General features: G+C 36.7%; 1 protein-coding gene across 2 annotated transcripts; it reads right to left on the bottom strand.

The window, feature by feature from the left end:
• Nucleotides 1–3,386: 3,386 nt before the first annotated feature.
• Nucleotides 3,387–11,330, bottom strand: LOC140979248 (serine/threonine-protein kinase RUNKEL-like). 2 transcript variants are annotated; one of them, XR_012175704.1, is made up of 12 exons: nt 11,170–11,330; nt 10,976–11,065; nt 10,780–10,832; nt 10,544–10,619; nt 9,712–9,773; nt 9,551–9,629; nt 9,405–9,464; nt 7,587–9,254; nt 6,509–7,378; nt 4,809–5,928; nt 4,633–4,697; nt 3,387–3,904 (listed from the first exon to the last, which is right to left on the bottom strand). XR_012175704.1 is itself a non-coding variant. In XM_073444580.1 (11 exons), the coding sequence occupies exons 1-10, from the start codon at nt 11,215–11,217 to the stop codon at nt 4,825–4,827; spliced, it is 4,110 nt and encodes a 1,369-aa protein (XP_073300681.1). In that variant the 5' UTR covers nt 11,218–11,330; the 3' UTR covers nt 3,387–3,904; nt 4,809–4,824. The 2 variants fall into 2 exon arrangements, 1 of the variants encoding a protein (XP_073300681.1); XM_073444580.1 differs by lacking the exon at nt 4,633–4,697.
• Between the last annotated feature and the right edge of the window lie 10,234 nt (nt 11,331–21,564).

Raw genomic sequence — 21,564 nt, 5'->3', positions numbered from 1 at the left:
AATTGTGCATGCCGTGCAATATACACCACCACTTGAGTGGAAAGCTATAATCTTTANTGGGTTTGGCAGGATATTATCGACGTTTTATTAAAGATTTTTCTAGTATTGCCAAGCCGATTACGCAGCTGACTCAGAAGAATGCTCCATTTGTCTGGTCTGAGGAGTGTGAGTCCAGTTTTGTTGAGTTGAAGAAGAGATTGACCAGTGCACCGATATTGACTATCCCGTCAGGTACTGGTGGATTTGTTGTATATTGTGACGCTTCTCACAGAGGTTTGGGTTGTGTTTTGATGCAGCGAGGCCATGTCATTGCCTATGCTTCGAGACAATTGAAGCCACATGAAACTCGCTANTTTCTCAGCCCTCAATGTTCTCAAAACAATTCCCAAGTGTTCAGCATGATCAATCATATTCTTCGAATAAATCAAAATATCATCGATGAATATAATCACAAAATCGTCAAGATATCTCTGAAAGATACGGTTCATCAATCCCATAAATACAGCTGTGCATTCGTCAAACCAAACGGCATGACAATAAACTCATAATGTCCATACCTGGTTCTGAATGCTGTCTTCGAGATATCAGAATCCCTGACTCTCAGCTGATGGTATCCAGATCTCAAATCGATCTTGGAATATACCGAAGAACCCTGCAACTGATCAAACAAATCATCAATGCGAGGCAAGGGATATTTATTCTTTACTGTTGCTCTGTTCAGTTGCCGGTAGTCAATGCAGAGTCTCATTGAACCGTCTTTCTTCCTCACAAACAGTACTGGCGCGCCCCAAGGAAGCACACTCGGTCTGATATACCCCTTGGCCAGTAACTCCTCCAACTGTTCTTTCAACTCTTTCAATTCAATCGGTTCCATTCGGTATGGAGTCCTCGAAATCGGAACTGTACCTGGCATCAATTCAATACTGAAGTCTATCTCTCGAATCGGAGGTAAACCAGGAATCTCGTCTGCGAAGACATCAGCAAACTCACACACCACTGGCAAATCCGTCAATGATGGGCTCGANTTTTTTTTTTTTTTGGGTTCTATAGCTATTTTGTTAATATATGTATTTTCTATAAATGTTCTGGTTAATAAATTTGGTTGTGAATCGATTATTATTATGAACTTGCTAGCACTCTAAATTTTTTTCAGAAATATCGTTACTTTAATGGGACAAATTTTACCAAATTGGACTGAATTTCAAGTTTCATGGGAGTGCACACAGAGAAATGGAAAAATAATGGCTTTTAAAGATTGTTGTGAAATTTAAAATAAATAGGTATTCAATCTAGATTTTTATATTACGTAGAATCTTGTTGGATCTAGAATAAATTTTCATGAAGTTTTAGAAAGTTATGAGATATTTAACATTGACTTTCAAAAATTATATTATACTAGTAAAAGATACGCACGCATTACATGAGTTATTATTATTTTTAATTTGATCAAATAATACTAAAAAATTAGCACGAAATTATTTTCAATTTAGAAGAGTTGTTCGATTTAAACTAGAATTTTTGTTTAGATTTTTTTCTAAGTAAAATATGATGTGACTTGAGGAGGTTTTTGTAGAATAAAAATGATAATTATGAAATTAAATATTTTGGTGTTTTCTAATGTAGTTACTCTAATAGTCTCACACTTAATAATATACTAGTTACTCTGCATACGCGTGTGTCTACAGTCTTTTTTATCATTATTGATGGACTAAAGTGAGNATCGAGAACCCTTACCGTAGAATTTCCACTCATCAGCCATATCTGGCCTGAATCTCACAATCTTGTGGAAACAATCAACAGTGGCTCTGTACTTGGTTAACATATCGATACCGATAATACAATCAAAATCAGATAACCCAAGCACAATACAATCTAACTCAATCTCATGCCCATCATACTGTAGCATACAACGTTTCACAGGTTTCACTGATATCAAACCTGTCCCCAACGGAGAAGAGACAGACACTACAGCATATAATGACTCAATAGGCAAGGAATGCATCAATGCAAATCGTTCAGATATGAATGTATGTGATGCACCAGTATCTATCAATACATATGCAGGATACCCAGAAATAAAACAGTTACCTGCAACAACATCATCTGGTGCGTCCTGAGCTTGCTCCTCAGTCAAAGCGAACACTCTGGCCTGCTGTCTAGGAGGTTGGCTAACTGTCTGGCTTCCTCCTGGCCTCGGCTGTGACTGCGACGGTGCTGGCTGAAAGAAGTGGACTGCAGCTGGTCGTCTGCCAGTCTGAGCTACTGATCCAGATGACTCGGCACCCTGTGACCTTTGAGTATCTCTCTGGGGACAAACTCGAGCAAAATGTCCCTGTTGCTTACAAATACGGCAACTGCCAAACACTCTTCGGCACTGCTCTGTGGAATGCTTCCCTCCACAAGTGCTACAATAGGGTCCTGTATAACTCTGGCCCTGACCGGTCGGTCTCGAGCCACTAGAACTGGATGAACTACTTCCAGATTTCTTGAACTGCTTCCCCCTAGCTTTCAGGAATTCTTTCTTTCCACTACCACTGCCACTCTCAAATCGGGAAGTTGGTGGAGGCATCTGGGGTCCCGGTGCCTATGGCACAAACGAAGCTCCTCTCTGTCTCATCAGACCGGCTTCGGCTCCCTTGGCTCTGTTCAAGGCATCAGTAAAATTATTCGGCCTCCCGGTATTCACCAAGGTAAAGATTTCAGGATGCAGACCATTAATGAACTGGTCCGCAACAGCCTCGTCATTTTCGGCCACATGTGGAGCAAATCGTAATAATGTGGAGAACTTGGCCACCTATTCCTCAATATTTAGCTGGCCCTGTCTCAAGTTTGCAAACTAAGCTCCCTTGTCCTTCCTGTACGACACTGGAAAGAATCTCTGATAAAATGCAGTTCTAAACACATTCCAGGTAATAACAGTACCTCGATGCTCCAATGCCCTCTTGGTTGTAATCCACCAGTTCTTTGCCACATCATGCAACTGGTGCCCTATCGGTTTCACTCTCCGCTCATCGGTGTAATCCAAGGATTCGAACAACATCTCAATATCGTCTAACCAACTCTCGCAATCCACTGAAGTCTCAGTACCCTTCAGAGTCGGCGGATGGAATGACTGAAATCTCTTTAACAATGTCTCCATTGGCGTTGCTGTCACGTCCATTGGAGGATTCGATGTACTACCCTGTTCTGGTATTCTTCGAGGAGGCATATCTGATTATCAAAAGGGTTACAACCAAATACCACAAATCTGTTTCAGTCCTCCTCCGATCATCTTACTGCTGATCAAGAATCGGTTCTGATTCATTGTCAATTAATACTNGGATTTGAAGTTTTAGTATCAAGTAACCAAGCAAAGAAAATCGAGAAATTTATGCAGTCAAAATCTTGAACTCAATGCATTTCAACTAAACTTACTCCATTGTAGCACTATCATATCACACAAATCATCATATGCTCTAAAATTAATGGGAGAGGTATGCATAACACTATAAGATAGCAATGAATGTTCAGAAAAATGATGTATAGTTTCATATCATGAAAACCAGAAACGATGCAACAGCCAAGCAACTATAAAAGGCTTTGACTATATTTTGAGACTCTGAAGAAGAATCTTGCAACGGACTTGACGGCGCAAAGGCCGAAACAGGGACTTTGGAGCCTGTTGTATCTGGATTCAGGCTTCGTGTGGAGGGAATTGTTGGTAAGGATGATTTAGCCGGAGAATGGGCCGTGCCGCCGGGAGAAGGTAATAGAGGAGCAATGTCTGGAGGCAATTCAGGATCTGGAGAAACTGGTGGAGGATATGGCAGAACAGCTGGTGCAGATGAAATAGTAGGTGCTCCTAAGCTTACCAGACTAGAGTGTGCCTGTGTAGATGAGACCATGATGAACATTGTGATGGATGCTGCAAGAAAGTGAAAACAAGCCATTTTTCTAATGATTGTGGAATAAGATGAATCACACTCCAAAAGAAATCAGTAAGTTATGGGAAATGTGCAATGAACTTGACGGATGTTTTTGTTATGATTTGGGGAAAGGAGAATGGTGTGAAATCAATATGGGATAAAGTGCCACAAGAAGTTGTGATTATTGGCTAGTGATGAATATTATATATAATGGATTGCAAGTGGTGTGCATGTGGGGAGAGGTTAAGCTTGTTTGCTAGTGTCATGCTAATTATTGAGTATTTGAGTCACACATGTTTTTTAACACCAATCATTTCTACTAAATCAAGGCTCTAAAAGTAAGTATACTTCCTACTTTTATAAGAATGCTCTTATTCATGCTTTTACTTGCATTTCTACTTGGTGGTGTCCTACTTGCAATTACCGAGTGCAAAAGTGGTTTTACCAGCAAGGAATTTCAAGATAAAGCATATCTTCATAAAGTTTTCTAAAGCAGACAGATCAAGACAATTTTGATTCTCTTTATTAGCACAAAACAACAGTTATAGTACAGGTTCATTTCAGAGGCATCAACATTGAATAAATAAGAAGTTATATTCCAGAGAAACACCGCATAAAAAAAAATTGGATTGCAAAATTTGAGTCCATGAATGATGCATGGAACAGTTGAGGGTTCCACGATTGATATAAATATAGATACATTAACACAAAGAAAACATGGACAGACTTGGAGGCAGTTTGATTGATGCGCATCCAGGGGCGTCATTCCTATTTATTTCCTTGTTTTGATTCCTATAAAAAAGCAAATCACGTATTTCAGATATAAAATGTGCAATGGAAGGTCCTTGTGATTTGGAGCCAAAGATGAAGATTTGTCAAAACAGCAATACGTGTGAACGTTACCAATGAGAACTCGTAGCTAGCGAGGCATCCTCTGCAACTCCAAGGTTGCCAGAAAAGCGGCATCAGCAATTTTACGTATGCTGGAACTTCTTAAATGTGATACAAGAGCTTCTATCTTTGCTAATTCCGATGTACAGAGAGAAAGTATCATTGCATGTGTCAGATACAGTCGAATGGCAAAACCAAGACTGTGTAAAGTTCGTTCTACCACCAAGTGGGCAATGCCATTACTCCTGGAGTCAAGGAGCATGGAGACCTTGGAGAGATTCATCATCAAATTCATGGTAGCTTCTCTTGGGGCTGCCTGGAACAACAAAGTTATACACTCGGAGGCCAAATCTGAAATATTCGATTCACTGGACTTGCTCAATTCTAGCAAGACTCCCACATTGCCACCGAAGTCCATTATATCTTTTATGCATTGCTGCTGGTCTGTGGCACTCTCACTAGAGTTATCAGATAAGAGTGTGGGTTCCCTCGAATAGACAAAGACCTTCTTTGAGCTTACAGAACGTAAAAGCAATGCCCTACAAAGACAAAGAGTCGGTTCTATGAAATCTTCCATCTCCTTGGCATGTACGAACTCTAAAAGGTTTCCAATCTTTCGTACCACTTTTAACTGAGAGAGGATCTTGATTTCTAGTTCTGGAGCAGATGCTAAAGCTAGACAGAGCATTACATTGCTTACATTGATAGTCGAAAAGTCACCAAGCAAAAAATCAAAGCACTGTGAAACTGCTTTCATGTGAAGAATGTCAGAGATTTTAATGTGATTGGACTCGATAAGCATCACGAGAAGTTTCTGAGCATACATGGGAATGGGATCTTCATCCACAATCAAAGATGGGTAGAGAGGGAGAAAATAGCCGTTCGATAATGACTTCAACTCTTCTGCCGACTTTTTAGCCTCTGATGCGTCATTCAGTATAAAAACCATGACATCAAAGAAAATCTTCAAGCATAAAAATCTAGCATCTCCATCTTTGTTTCCTTTGTATATAGCAGTCAGACTGGGCAGAACCTGACGGAGGAAAATGATGGGGTAATTTTCGAATGCTGATGGCTCTTCTGTTATTGATTCCAGAACTCGCAAAAGAGTTATCTGAAAGTCATCTCTGCCCTGAAATTGTACAAAATATTGGACGTTATTTTACAAGATAGAACCTAGTCATGTATCAGAAGCAAACACATTCACGGTCAACAAAAATGCGATAAAGATGACCCCTTTCAGGAAAATTGCAATAATAATTACCACAAAAATCTCATAATGCTTTTCAGAAGGGAAAGGGATGATACTGCAGTTTAAGATTAACCCCCTCAACTATCAACATACAAACATTTAGAGTTTAAGTAACATTGTGTGACATTCTAAAAGAGAAGTTCATAAATGCATATTGGTGGCATGAGCAAGGACGAGGCTGTGCAAAAAAGAAGAAGAGTAACTTGAGTTAAACCTAAATGCAATGTAGGGGATTTCCCTTTCATGCAAATGTATTATGTTGCTAGTATATTGGAAGAAAACATATAACGAAGAAGTATGTGCCAATAAAGTTTTAAACATTTACATTAATTCACAAATGGAATACATCCAATCAATTATATTCAAAAAAGTAATGCTACACAGAAACAAGAATTATGGATTCATAAAAGTTGATATGCATAATATAAAACGGACAACAGCTTCAGTTTGACTCGTGTACCTGGAAAGGTGTCTCGGTCAGTTTAAGAAGATTTGCCACCTGCTGCAAGACCTGCTGAGTGACCATTGAATGCTTGAATAAAGAACTCCCTAAAAGATGAAGAACCACAGGGAAGAAATGAATACTGTTCTTTGCAGAATTTCGACTGTTGTGCCCAATAACTTGTCCATGACGTCTGCCACCCATAAGTTGCTGAACATCTCCTGTTATAGTTTCAAGCAGACCTGGTACTATAGATGCCACAGCTTGCACAAAAGCATCAAGACAATGCCGCAAATAATTATCTTTCTCTTTTGAAAGCCTATCAACAGCTGATATAATTCTTGCATTGCAAAAAATATGTGGGAGCCATCTCTTTCCAATTTTACATAGTAAAGCCACAAAAACCAGTATCTTTCCCTTCAGAACTTCACTTCCCTGCTCAATAAGAGAGAACAGTTTCGGAAGAAGATTCTTATCTTCCATCATGGGAAGAAATTGACGTCCAACATTTGTCACCAAATGATTACTAAGCATCGCCATGTTTAGAATGTTCAAACTGATTTGCTGTTCTCGTTGATTTCCTTTCAAAAGGCTCGAAATGATGTCCTTAATGGGGAGTTTCTCCAGAACTTGTTGCATGCCGGAAGGGCTAAAACGAACCAATCGAACCAAACACGATCCTGCCGTGAGCTTCATGTTTTCTTGTTTCCCCGGAGCCCTAAATATGTAGCAGAGATTGCTAATTACATCCTGGCTGGTGAAACGAATCGCCCAGTAGCCACCATGACTAGAGATGTTCTCTACTGTTCTTAAAGCATAAAGCTGGGTTAGATCATCCTCTCCTTTCCGCAAAACCGATGCAATAAAAGAGATTAAAGAACTTGGAACCTGCCCAAAGATTGAGAAAACTATCATAAAAAACATAACACAAACCAACATATAAACAAGTAAACAAGAACAGTACGGAAATCTGCACTCGTTATGCATAAAGAACAACATAAATATATTATCAAATCAATTATATGATGGCAAAATAATTAAATATCCATATTTGATCGACAATTTCCAAGTTCATGGCTGGTTGAGAAAAGCTAACCTGCCATCCAGAAGACGACCGGTTGTCTTTTGATGGAGATTCCTGGGGCTTATTATCCATTGCATGATCACTAAGAGTGGATATGTAAAAGAGCAACTCACCCAAAGCAGCCATAGAGAATCTTCTTACTTTTTCCTGCCTATCTCGAAGGCCATCAGTTAAAGCACCTAGAATCCCAGAATTTGGCAAGTCATCGCCAATAAAAGTTGAATGGCGAATCAAAAGGCCTATAAGGGACGAGAGTTGTACACGCAAAGACGAAGCTTTGGACTGCCTAAGCATTTTGACAAGAACTAGCATTATGGGACCATTTGTTAAAACATTGGCAGCATCAACATTACTACTTAACCCCTCGAGGTACCTGATAACACCTTGCTTCTCACCTAAAGCCGCATTACCACTCAATATACTCACAATTCCATTACACAAAGAATCCAGTTTCTCTTTAGGCATTTTCGTGAAATCAGATGCTGGAATTACATCAAATGGAAGGGAAGGAATTGCATTTGATCCTTTATCGTGTTTTCTGCTTGGCATAACTGGTCTTACTGAGAGATCAGATGGGTGCCAGAATGCTTCTGATAGATCTGTAGATGATTTTGTAGCATTAAAATCTAGAGCATTCCCTGAAACATCTTTAATCCGGGAAGCCTTCTGTTGAGTATTAGCACTGGGTGGGGTAGCTGCCACATGGCTCACTTCAATGTGCTCAGAAGACAATTCCTGTTCTTGGGTTTTTGAATCTTCTGAAAGAAGGGTGTCTACCACATTTGAAGCATCTGGCTGGCTCACTAGATTATCCGTCTCTTCTGGTTTCTCCTCAAGCGTGCCTGGAGTCGACAAGTTCTCATCAACAGTGCATGATGTGCTCTCAGATCCCTCTATTTCATCAGGCCCATCATCTTCAGTGTTCTCATTAAAATCGAGTTCCATGTCATTGTTTTCAATTTTGACTTCTGCATCATTGTTAGAGCTACTAGGTAATGGCCTCCGGTAATTCTCCTTTTCATTTTCTCTCTGCAAATTACCTTTAGCGATTCTTGAAAGTCGCAGAAGATTCAAGCCTCCCATATTATTTGACAGGGTCTTGTGCTTGCCGTCGGGAATTCTGCTTGAAGGATTTGTATGAGTTTTATGATTGCTCGTTACGCCTTTGACAGGTGTTTCTTCTTCTTTTGCCCTAAGATTAGAATTTTCATCTTGTTTACCGGCGCCCCTTGAATTTTTTCCACAAATTTTAGTTGGAGTTTTGTTCCGAATTGGTTTATCGCCATTGCGTTCTGTAAGATGTGGCTCAGAAGACACCTCAATCATGTTAGTAAAAGCCGGTTGAGGAGGTAATGCCAGTGGAGAAAATTTTGTCCTCCAAAAAGCATGACTGCAAAGTTCGGGCCACTGCATCCTTTCCGCTGGATCTTTGGTCAACAAAGAATTTATCAAATTTTCAAATGCACGGGTTGGAGTTCCAGGAAGAGCAGGAGTTTCATCCAAAAGGATTGACTTTGCCAACTGAGTGAATTCTTTGCCAACAAATGGAGGCCTTCCAGTATAGCATTCGTATAGCACACAACCAAGAGCCCAGAAATCAGAAGCATATGAGTGAACCCCTCCATCTTGGAATAATTCGGGAGCCATGTAACATGGGGCTCCACGTTTTGCTTGTGATAACTACACATGCAAAAACATGAATAGAAGATTAGAATGAAAAAGGGAAAACATTACTGAGATTACAAATGGCAATTTCAGTATCCTTATCCAACAAGCCATATCAGTCGGCCATACTTCTGATAGTGAGAAAATACTAATTAAACATCCCACCTGAGAGGACGGTGTCAGTGATATATCACTCAGTTTTCTAGCCAAACCAAAATCGCACAACTGCATCACAGAATGCTTAAGTAAGCGCATTGACAGATTATAAAACGACTGCCACAATCCAATGTGGTGGAAGATAAAGATAACACCTTCGTGTGTCCATTTTCGTCAAGAAGTATGTTTGATGGTTTTAAGTCACAATAAATGATTCCCTTCGAATGCAAGTACCTTGAATTTGAGGTCATTATTAATGATAGAAACATTTAATAAAAATTACTAAGCAGTAAGATTCGGTAAACGGGACTCTTACTGTAGACCTAGAACAAGGTTACGAGCCAGATCATGTATAGAATCTTCTGGAAGCTTCCCATCCTGCTTGTCAGCAATTATATAATTGTTAAGTAGGCGAAAGCTAGGAAAAAATCCAAGAAAATAGTTTCGTTTTGGCAATAAATGTTAAAAGGGTTCAACGGTCCAATAATGACAATAGGTGACCATAATATTCAATTATTTAGTAATTATGCTTTTAAAAATTAAAAACACAATTTTGAAGTTAGGTTTGAGTTGAAGCACTATTATAACATAATAGGCTTGAGCTCATAAAGCCAACAAGCTGAGATATGATCATGAGTAAAACTATAGATTCATGCTCAATAATGAAACTGTGGCATGAGAGAACGTACATGTAGTAAGCCATTGTGATTCTCATATTTAAGTTGTAACTAACAATCTGTACACAGATAGATTTTTTTTTTTTTTTTGAAGGTAAATACACAGATAGACTTGGTATACCTATGTCATTGAGTATTCGAGCTTGTAAGCTTAAAATACAAAGTTTTTGAGTTTAAATCACTGAATATTTAAACCTGCTTTTTGCAAAACATACTAAGAGAGCAGATTGACTGGTATTTATCACAAGACATCTTTCTAAAGGTGCGAACAGGACAGAATTCAAGCTGTTTAAAAAAAAAAAAAAACTCAAGGGAAAAAAACAGTAAGCTTATAGCAATAGATCATCCAATTTCGTATTTATATGTTAGTGTTCGAAACAAAGTGCATAATTAAGATTTATAATCAGAAACATCATCGAAACATGGTGACATTCAAGCTATGTCATCAATGAGTTGTTAAAACTAAATCACCTGTTGCAATAAAGTCATTAGATCTCCTCCAACACAATACTCCAGAACTAACCACAAATGTGCTGATGTTTCATACCTACATTATCATTTAGCGAGAAGATTATGTAAGAAAAATTGATAAGAGTATAAGAATATAAGCATCTAACTGCATATCATAGTGGAGCATGAAAACCAATTTGCGTTCACACTACAAAATGAAAGATCGTTGTATGTCTTCAGATAGAAGCAGAACTTACCAGGAGTAGAACTTTAGCACATTGGAGTGATCCAGTGTGTGGAGAATCCGAACCTGTCACCGAGGAAAACATGCACGAAATTGGTAGCAGGTCATTTGCTCGAAATAAGAACTTACAGCGCTGGTAGAGATATGTCACCAACTGAAGTCAAATCTAAATCACATGAAGTGCAGAAACAGTTTGCAAGTGTACTTACTTCTTGCAGAACTTTCGTTCTGTTCGATTTATCCACGCTTTTAATCGCAAAATACTCGATCGTCTTCTTCTTCCGTCCTTTATATACCGTCTGACACCACACATGGATACAAGCCAATAAATCAGACACATGAAACGAACACCTTAAAATTGGGATTTTTCAACGAGATCGAGTACAAAGCGAAGTGAAGTTACCGAATATTTTCCACGGCCAATCGCTTCATAAATGTGATAGTGATTCATGCTGCCACTTCTCCAAATCCAGAACAATTTTTTTTTTTTTGAGCAAGCCTCCGAAAGAGAGACGGAGAAACGTGTGAGCGGGAAGAAGAGAAGGGGCTAAATTGAAATTCAAATTTGCGTGAAATGAAATCGGGATCAGGTGGGCCAACGGGTCCGGTCCTTCAACGGTGAGTTTCATTGACAAGGACAATTTTTAGCCCGAGAAAATATTTTTTTTTCAATAACTTGTTTTTTTTATTCATTAAATTTTCAAATTTTAGTTTTATTACGATAAATTATAAGTTTTGGTTCTTTTAATCTATTTATTATCAAAATATTCAATTTTCGTCGAGAAACACAGATTGGAGGATGGTTAAAACTGATGTGAACAAAAATTTGGCGATTTTTTTATTTTGAATGGAACTCAATTTATTAAAAATATGTTAACATAAAAAGAAAATCTAACATATCAAATAAAATTTATAAGTTATATGCACGTCACTATAATAATTCAAAGATTGTGACGGCAAAATGTGTTGTCACCATCTAATTAGCGTTTTCTGACAAAAATTAAATATTTCGATGGTAGATGAATCAAACAATCGAAATTCGAAAATTATTTTAACAATATCAAATATTGAAAAGTACGTGGACCAAAGCCCAATAAACTAGTTAATAGACTAAGAAAAAATATATTCTCTTTTTAGTCGTGAACTCAAAAAATGGATATTTTTATCATATACACTGTCACATTAAAAATTAAAAACTAACTGTTTTTAAAACTTTTTTTCCCACAATCATAAACTAAAAAAATATATATTTATGGGCCTCACTATCCAATCTGTCACACCCTTATTCTATACTTAGCATAATTACCATAATAAAAATAAGGTTTGAATAATATAACTATAGTATTAAGCAAAGTAAATAAGAGGCATCACTTTGACCGTTTATAAAAATTTTGGCATGATGTCCCTATATTTTGTATACATCAAAAACTCAAGCAATACTATTTATACACACTTATAAACATATTCTCATATACAAACATACTTTGTATCATCATACATAATATGGAACTTGTTTCAAACTCTGACATAAAATTTACTACAATACATATGCGGAAGCTATACAATAAGATATCCCGGTTCTTGTCGAGGTAAGGCACGTCACAAGCATCCATTGGCGAACCGGCATCTTACGTCTCTTCACTACCTGATAATATAATACATGAGCTACACGAGTTTATAAAACTCAATAAGTTGGCACTTGTACGTATCAATATGAGTCGAAGGAACATACATATCAAGTCGTGACAACAATGAATCTTTAAACCATGTCATATCATAGCATATATTCATGTTCATTTTTGTACTTGAGTCTCATTAGTTGACCTGAACTACCGTGCTTGCTTTATTATATAGCTACTATTGTGTTGGACGTCAGGGAGCAACCTTTGGCAACCCCACGTCCCATGAACATATATTGGCCAATAGGTTTGGTGGACTTAAAATCACTCGTGATGTCAACAAGCTCTATATCATGTAAAATCAGTCATTCTCCTTTCATATTCATGTGCATGTTCATGACATAGCACCAATCTTCAATATTCATGAGTTTCTTTCATATTTAATACATAACAATGGAATATGGTGCTATGTTTTCATCAATAAACATACTAACAATGTACATATAGCAATAGAAAATGAGAAGCATTTGAAATTCATAATATTACTCATGTATTACTTCAAGAACATGTCAATNAGCTCTATATCATGTAAAATCAGTCATTCTCCTTTCATATTCATGTGCATGTTCATGACATAGCACCAATCTTCAATATTCATGAGTTTCTTTCATATTTAATACATAACAATGGAATATGGTGCTATGTTTTCATCAATAAACATACTAACAATGTACATATAGCAATAGAAAATGAGAAGCATTTGAAATTCATAATATTACTCATGTATTACTTCAAGAACATGTCAACTTACTGTCCAAGTGTATGAATACTGGTTTGAGAGGATGTTTGTAAAGCCCATGGGCTGTTCCCGATCCAACTAGCAGGAGTCGGTTATCCCATGGCAGCATTACTCAATGACTCCTCCAGCCCAGGCACTGGAGTTTGTACCTCCCCAGACTCGAACTTAAGATCTCCTGGACATATAGATACTTAACACAAGTCTGGTACCAATTGAGCACAACCGAATTTTTTTCCAACTTTTTACTACACCTAATAAACACTTACCATCAAGACTCAACCCTTAAACCTTTCTGAACAGACCCTTAAGGCTACTGAAAAATTCTGCAAGTTGCCGATCAAAAATTCTAGTTGTCCCATCTTCCCCTTCTTCGATCCTAGCCTACCAAGAATGGAATCAGCTACTAAATCACCTCATCTAGACCAGCCTAGGACCCCTCTGAACCAGCTTGAGCCTACGGCCACCCCTCAAGCAGCCCGCAACTTCCTTATACTCGATAGCCTTCGAAGGACACCCTCACTCAGCCAACACCCAATCCGTGAAGCCAACAGCTTCGAAGGCAAGACCAGCAGCGTTCATGCATTTCTAGACCAGGTTTCAAACCCACCACGAGTCTGTCCAACGTCTAGAGTCATCCTTGTACCACCAGCCTTCGCCTACCCACCGATCTAGACAAAGAAACCAAGAAACCCCTAGCCACTACACCTCTCAGCCTTCACTCCAACTCTACCGAACCTTACACCAGCCTCATGACTTCACTAACTTGCTCTGAACAGTCCCTTAGCATCAAACAAATGGCAGCCCCCTTGCACAAATCAAGAAAACGTGAGACTTATAACAAAAAGAAGGCAATAAACCCAAGAAAATCGAAGATCTTCCATGGACTAGCTTGGATCGAAACTTTTCATGCATGAACACAAACCTCAGTATATAAAACGTATATGATGCATAAAGAATGATACAAAGCGTGCCTTTGTTGATTGAAGAGCAAGAACGAGGTGAGGGAACCCGAGAGAACATTTTTCATTTGCAAGTATGATTGAAAATCAAGGCCACCAGCTGGTTTTAATTCTGAAACCGAGGATAAGGGAATTTGAATAGGGATGTCTGCTGTTGGGAAGGTGATAATGAGTGTAGGGTCAATATGTAATATTTAAATAGTTATCTATTAGTTTAATGAGCTCTTAATTTAAATTAAAAGGAATTAAAAGAGAAAAGTAAGAAAGTGAAAAGCACTCCGTCTCCGCTGCGTCGCGTCGTTATTTCATTTGTTTTCTGTCAAAACAAACCAAGGCATGTTTATATCTTCTTTCACTCTTCAATCAAGCCATATAGGTATTTTTAAATATCGCATGTACATGATTTTAATGCAAGAAAATCGACATTGTTCATATTCAATTATGTTATTTAATTATATTACGTGCAAAATATTCATTTTGAGATTTATGCGATATTGCTTGGGGTCACTTTACTATCATGAGATTATTACTTCACCCGATCGCCAGTTACCGGTCAGTTTAGTTTGGTACCACCCGGTCGCCAGTTACCGGTCAGTTCAGTTCAGTTCAGGGGCCACTTGCGTAGACCATAATCTCACCAAGAAAATTATTACAACTTATTTCATTACAGGGCTCCAAGGAGCAAACATTTTTACTATGATTTTCAGTTCAGTTATGCACGTATTATAATTAATTATGACACGATATTTTACGTTATGCCTCACGACATGATATTTTCACTTGCATGGAATTTTATTATTTATTTACTCGTTATTTACGATATATGCATGCTGAGTCTTTAGACTCACTATACTTGATTGTTGTAGGTACCGATGATGCAGGGACCGAGGACGGGGACCAGTGAGCTAGCTTGGGTCGGCAGTAGTGGAACCCGAGGACCTCATGTTTTAGCATTTACTATTTTGACTCAAACAAATTTCTTCGTTGTTGAATTGTTTTAAATTATTATCTTGCAAACAAACATTTACTTCCGCTGCTATTTTGAATGATCAAACTTTTATCAGTTATTTATTTATGAATGATGTATTTTAATTAATTAAAAAGAAAAATTTTAAATTTTCCGCAAATTTTCAAGTACGTATATAGAGGCCGTTACAATGTTTCTCGTTCCTATACTGTCAAATACATCAATAAACCAATCACTATGTATATACTAGGTGAAAATCACCCATTTATTGTCCTCTACCTGTATAACAAGCAAAAGAGAAGAAAACTTACACCCTGAGGAAGTTCTTGTGATAGAGAACTTAATTCTAACTTCAAAATGATGAAAGGAATGAAGAAGGGAGCGTTTGGGAGGAAGTTTTCTAGGTTTGTTTCGTGTTCTTGCTGAGGAAGAAGGTAAGAATGGGAAAATTGCTTAGAAAAGTCGATCCTTATCTTTTTATACACTGTCGGGCGCATATACGGGACTTTTCGGGCGCATATGTGCGGCCCGTTCTGCCCACCCGGCGCATATGCGTGAGTTCTGGCGCGCATATCTGCCAAAAAACTCCTTTTTAACTTCCGAATTAGCAAAAGTGGTCAACATGAAAGTTGTAGCCCTATGTGGTTTCTTGCATCTCCAATTAGCCTCATGTCATTTGAAGGTCTGAGTAAACAAGTATGCTCATTCTCCCAACATGTGTCAGTGTAGGAACAACGATACACATGACACACTTCGGGCCACTTTTGGCTCGTCTTTCCTAATGATTTGAACAAAACTCAAAACATAAAAGTTGTAGCATTATATCTTAGCTTTCTAATGGTTATGGCCTCACACAATTTGGATCAATATTCAAATAATTATGCTAAAATTCGTAAAAACGACCACAATTTCATCTCATTTCCTATCAACTTCCTTAACCTACTTCTACCTACACATCTTACTATCACTATTTTAACACATATTCATTCTCAATACACCATGGAAAATATAAAAAGAATGTTCAATCTCAATATCGACACCTCAATCAACATGAAAAACATAATGAGGCAAATAACTACATAATAAACGACATAAACGTATTATTATCATTTGTACGAGTAACCGGGCATTACAATTCTCCCCTCCTTCAAAGAATTTCGTCCACGAAATTTGACGTATCATATAGTTCAGGATATCTCTGATGGATCTCGTCTTCTCGCTCCCAAGTTGCATCTTCAATTGCATGATTGTGCCATAATAGTTTTACCAATGGTATTTCCTTGCCTCGTAGCATTTTTTATTTCATTTCGAGGATTTGGACCGGTCGTTCTTCATACGCGAGATTTGATGCAAGCTCCAATGGTTCATGATGAAGAACGTGAGAAGGATTGGCAAAATACTTTCGTAGCAAGGAAACGTGAAAAACATTATGAACATTTGATAAGTTCGGTGGTAAAGCAACTCGGTAGACCCTGTCTCCTTTTCTTTCCAAGATTTCAAATGGACCGATATATCTTAGATTCAATTTTCCCTTCTTACCAAAACGCAAAGTGCCCTTCAATGGTGATATCTTTACAAATACATGGTCACCAACCTGAAATTACAATCGACGACGTCGCACATCAGCATAGTTTTTCTGTCGGCTCTGGGCAGTATGCATTCTTTCTCTGATCTTGGTTACTAATTCGGCTGTCTGTTGTACCAATTCAGGGCCTAATAATTTTCTTTCTCCTACTTCATCCCAATGTACCGGAGAGCGACATTTTCTACCATATGATGCAGTATATGGTGTCATTCCAATACTTGACTGATAGCTATTGTTATATATAAACTCAGCCAATGGTAGTTTACTGTCCCAACTACCTGGGAAGTCAATAGTACAGGCTCTCAACATATCTTCTAAGATCTGATTCACCCGTTCTGATTGTCCATCAGTTTGAGGGTGGAATGCTGTACTAAATGCCAATCGAGTTCCCATAGCATGATGTAAACTCTTCCAAAATGCAGACTTAAATTTTTGATCTCTATCAGATACAATGGACACTGGGATACCATGAAGTCTCACTATCTCTTTGATGTATTCTTCAGCATATTGATTCATCGTGTATGTGGTCTTCACCAGAAGGAAGTGAGCTGATTTCGTAAATCGATCCACAATAACCCATATAGCATTAGCATTTAATCCTCTTTGTGTTCTTGGCAAACCAAGGATGAAATCCATTGTAATGTTTTCCATTCGGGAATAGGCAATGGTTTCAGGAGTCCTGCTGGTCTTTGATGTTCAGTCTTGACCTGTTGACAAGTTAGACATTGTGCAACAAATTGAGCAATGTCTTTTTTCATACCTGGCCACCAAAATAATGGTTTCAAATCTTTGTACATTTTGGTGCCTCCTGGATGGATTGAATAGGGAGTAGCATGAGCATCAATAAGAATGTCAGTCCTGATTGTTCTTTGTTTCTGCACGCACAATCTACCTCGATATGCCCATATTCCTTCCCCATTCAATTCAAAGTTCGAATGTCCTTTATCCTCATCTCGTTGTCTCAATTGATGTATTTCATTATCTGCACTTTGTTCGACCTTAATCCTGTCTGCAAGTGTTGGTCGAACTATGAGGGATGATAACTGGATTGCAGCTCCCTTTGGAATAATATCAATATTCAAATTCTGTAAATCCCATAAGATTTGTTCTTGTACTTGCATTGCAGCAATAGAACTGGACTTTCGACTTAACGCATCTGCAACAACATTGGCTTTACCTGGATGATAATTAATAACACAATCATAATCCTTCACCAATTCCAACCAACGTCGTTGTCTCATATTCAGTTTTTTTTGCGTGAATAAATATTTCAAACTCTTGTGGTCCGTGTAAATTTCACACCGCTCACCATACAGATAATGGCGCCATATTTTCAACGCAAATACCACTGCTGCCAGTTCTAAGTCATGTGTGCGATAGTTCTTTTCATATTCTTTCAATTGTCTTGAGGTATAAGCAATCACCTTCCCATGCTGCATTAAAACTGCTCCTAAACCATGTTTCAAAGTATCACTGTATACTACAAAATCTCCTGATCCTTCTGGAATAGCAAGGACCGGTGCTGAGGTCAATTTTGTATTTAACTCTTGGAAACTGTGATCACATGCTTCATTCCATACGAATTTCACATTCTTTCGTGTTAACGCAGTCAAAGGCAATGCTATCTTAGAAAATCCTGCTATAATGGAAAAGTTCATATACTTAAGCATGATTTCAAAAGTTGCATATTTTTGAAGGTTTCATGTTTGCATGAAAAAAACTTTTTTTTAGTAAAAGTAATTTTTATGCATGTTATTGTCTATTTACGCACTTGCTATATTAGGTTTGCGTATGTTGAGTCATTAGACTCACTAGTTTAAATGGTTGCAGGGGATGACGATGTTGAGTCAGGAGGTGCGGACTATCGAGTCATCCTGGAGGCGCAGTGCATACCCGAGAACCTAGAAATTCCGCATATGTTAAAGACTTTGATGATTTTATGGATTATCGCTTTTATTTATAGACTGTTAAGATTCTAGAATTTATTGAGTTAAATTTTAGACTTTTATTGTTTTATTTACTTATTTCCCATGAATGGTTCTAGATATTATAGAATTCATTTGTTTGATTATTTATACTAGTTTATTTATGATGAATTGATTATACACGGTCTAGAAAAAACTAGTGTAAATTAAATTAATTTAGAAGTATGGTCGTTTCAATAAACCTCTCATCGGAGGTGCTCTAATTGTATCAACTCTTAAGAAAATGAAAAAAATTAGAAAATTATATTTTTGATCTTGTAATTTATATTTTTTTCTATTTATGATCATTTTAACAATGAATATTCATATTTAATCCTACAAGTCGCATTTTGGTTTTATTTTTAGTTATGTTACGATTAATTTTTATTTTTATTCATGAAACCTATGGGTCCATTTGTATAAATGCTTTAAAAATGTTTCAGTATTTTATAAGTGAAAAAAACTTAAAATATGTGTTTGGACAAGATTTTTTTAAAATGTTTTCGAAAAATATTTTAAAAAATGTTATCAAAGTATAATTTTTAAAAAATAATTCAGATGTGTTTATTGATATATTTAAAATTGAATGTGCAATGATAAAAATAAAAACATATTACTTTTTAACTCTAAAATATTTTTATAGAATAGTTGTTCAAATACATACTTATTCTTAAAACAACTTTTAAAACATTTTTATAAAATTTTTTAAAAAAGCACTTTTATAAAAATATTTATAAGTACTTCTCCAAACATAGTCAATATATTTTTTCATTTTTTGTAATCAATTATAAAAAGCTTTAGATAATGAAGTACAAAAAACTTAAATAAATAAGCTAAATTTTTAAAAGTGAAATTTTAAAAAAAATTTGAAATTTTTTTTAAAGCAAAAAAACATAATAATCGTGTATGAGTTGGACCCAATCAACCTTATAGAAGGTTGGCGGCCTAGCCCAGTGAGATCACGACATGTATGCACACGTGGTCAACAATAATGTTCAATAAAAGACCGTCAATTTTTTGTTTTTATGGTTGGCCAAAATTAATCGAAAAATAAATAGTAATAAATAAAAGAATATAGTAAAATTTGGGGTCAATAAAAATATATGACTCATTTGAAATTTAATTCAAACTAAAGGTGTCTGCATTTTTTTATTTGGTGAAAGAGAGTGGACTTATTAATGCATTAATTAAGTTATGTAATACTGATTTTTTTTTATTTTTTTTAAATAATTATTGTTCATCTTCGTTGGTTGTCGTTTTTTTTCTTCTTCCACTTGAAGATCCAGATGTTTCTATGTTCCCTCAAAGGAAACCAAAGAAAATATTGAAGTAAAAATCATTTGAAAAAGCATAAGTATAATTTTACAATGTAGGTATTATTTAGACCCAACTTCGTATAATAATCTATTTCTTGCTTTACGACAGAAATGGAAATGTTCTCTATAATTTACAAGTGTTGGGTTGGATTCAAAAATTTGGTCGAGTTTTTGGGGCTGAGTTTCATCATTGTTAGAGGTTTTGGTTGAGTTGCATCATGTTGGGTCAGGTATTGCTTCGGTTTTAGAATAGATTTTGGGTCGAGTTTCATTATGTTGGGTTGAGTAACATCATATTTGGTCGAGTTTCATCATTTTGGGCCTTGTTTCATCATGTTGGGTCGCATCTCATCATGTTCGGTCAGGTTTCATCATGTTGTGGCACATCTCATCATGTTTGGTCGAGTTTCATCATGTTGGGTCGGTTTTTTTTATTGAAATAAATATTATGTATTAATAATTTTTATATTAGATTGGATTCTAATATCTAACATTAGTTTTATGATTTTATAGGTTATGCCAATAGTCATTATCTTTGAGTACGACGGTGAATGAGAAAGTAGTGAAGATAATATATTTAAATGGCGTCAATGGTCTACTGGTAAGTGGGCATCAATTCTTGTGGATTTTGAAATTTATTCGATGGAATGTTCACGATGTGAGATATACAGAGTTGTGAATCTAGGTGGCAAAGAGCAGTTGAGATTAAGTAATCTACCGGATGTGAAGCATTGCAATATTCGTCATATGTATATTGATAATAATAATTATTTTAAATCATAATTATATTTTGGTTGTGCAAGAGATAGACATATGCTTTATGTCGAAGTTGAACACAATATTGTTGCTACTTTGGATATTGTTGAGACAGATAGAACTTTTGATGCTGTTGGAGCTGATTGCATTGTGCCCGTTGATATAAATGTGAATGATAGACATGTGGATAATGAATACAATGATGTTAATGAAAAGGATTGTTGATGACTATTTTGATTAAAGTTTTGTCTATGATGATCGTTGTAAATAATGTTTGCTCAAATCAAAATATAGAAATAAATAATGTGTTTAGTCTGGAAAATGGTGTGGAGAACATGGTTGAGGTGCATGTGTAAGATAATGACTCCATTTTGCAAAATGGTATCCAGCACATTGTTTGTGTGCATTCGGATGATATTGAGATTTATGTACAAGCTAGTAATGATACACGTTCATTCACTAATGGTTCTAAGACATAAATTTTCAAGCAAGGTTACCGTGAAAAAAGAGTAATCTAAAATTTCTTTGAACTCTTCTTTTGAGTTTGAAAGTGTGAAATCTTTCCCTAGTATATATGTGATTCGTTGCATAAGTAAAGGTTGCAGCTGGAGAATTTGGACTTCAAAACTCGATGACACAACATATTTTGAGATTCGTACATACTGCAACACACACACTTGTGACTTGACAAGAAGGCATAAAAGAAACCAATAAGCAAGCTCATCTGTCATTTGTGACATGTTGGTAGAGAACTTTTGGGGGCAACAAGTGACACATGAACCAAATCTATTATAGCAGTGATGCAGAATTAGGGGGTTGACATTACCTATTAC

The sequence above is a fragment of the Primulina huaijiensis genome, chromosome 6, assembly GCF_012295235.1.
Source record: "Primulina huaijiensis isolate GDHJ02 chromosome 6, ASM1229523v2, whole genome shotgun sequence".
Classification (NCBI taxonomy): Eukaryota; Viridiplantae; Streptophyta; class Magnoliopsida; order Lamiales; family Gesneriaceae; genus Primulina; species Primulina huaijiensis.
This window is presented reverse-complemented; position numbering and strand designations above follow the sequence as displayed.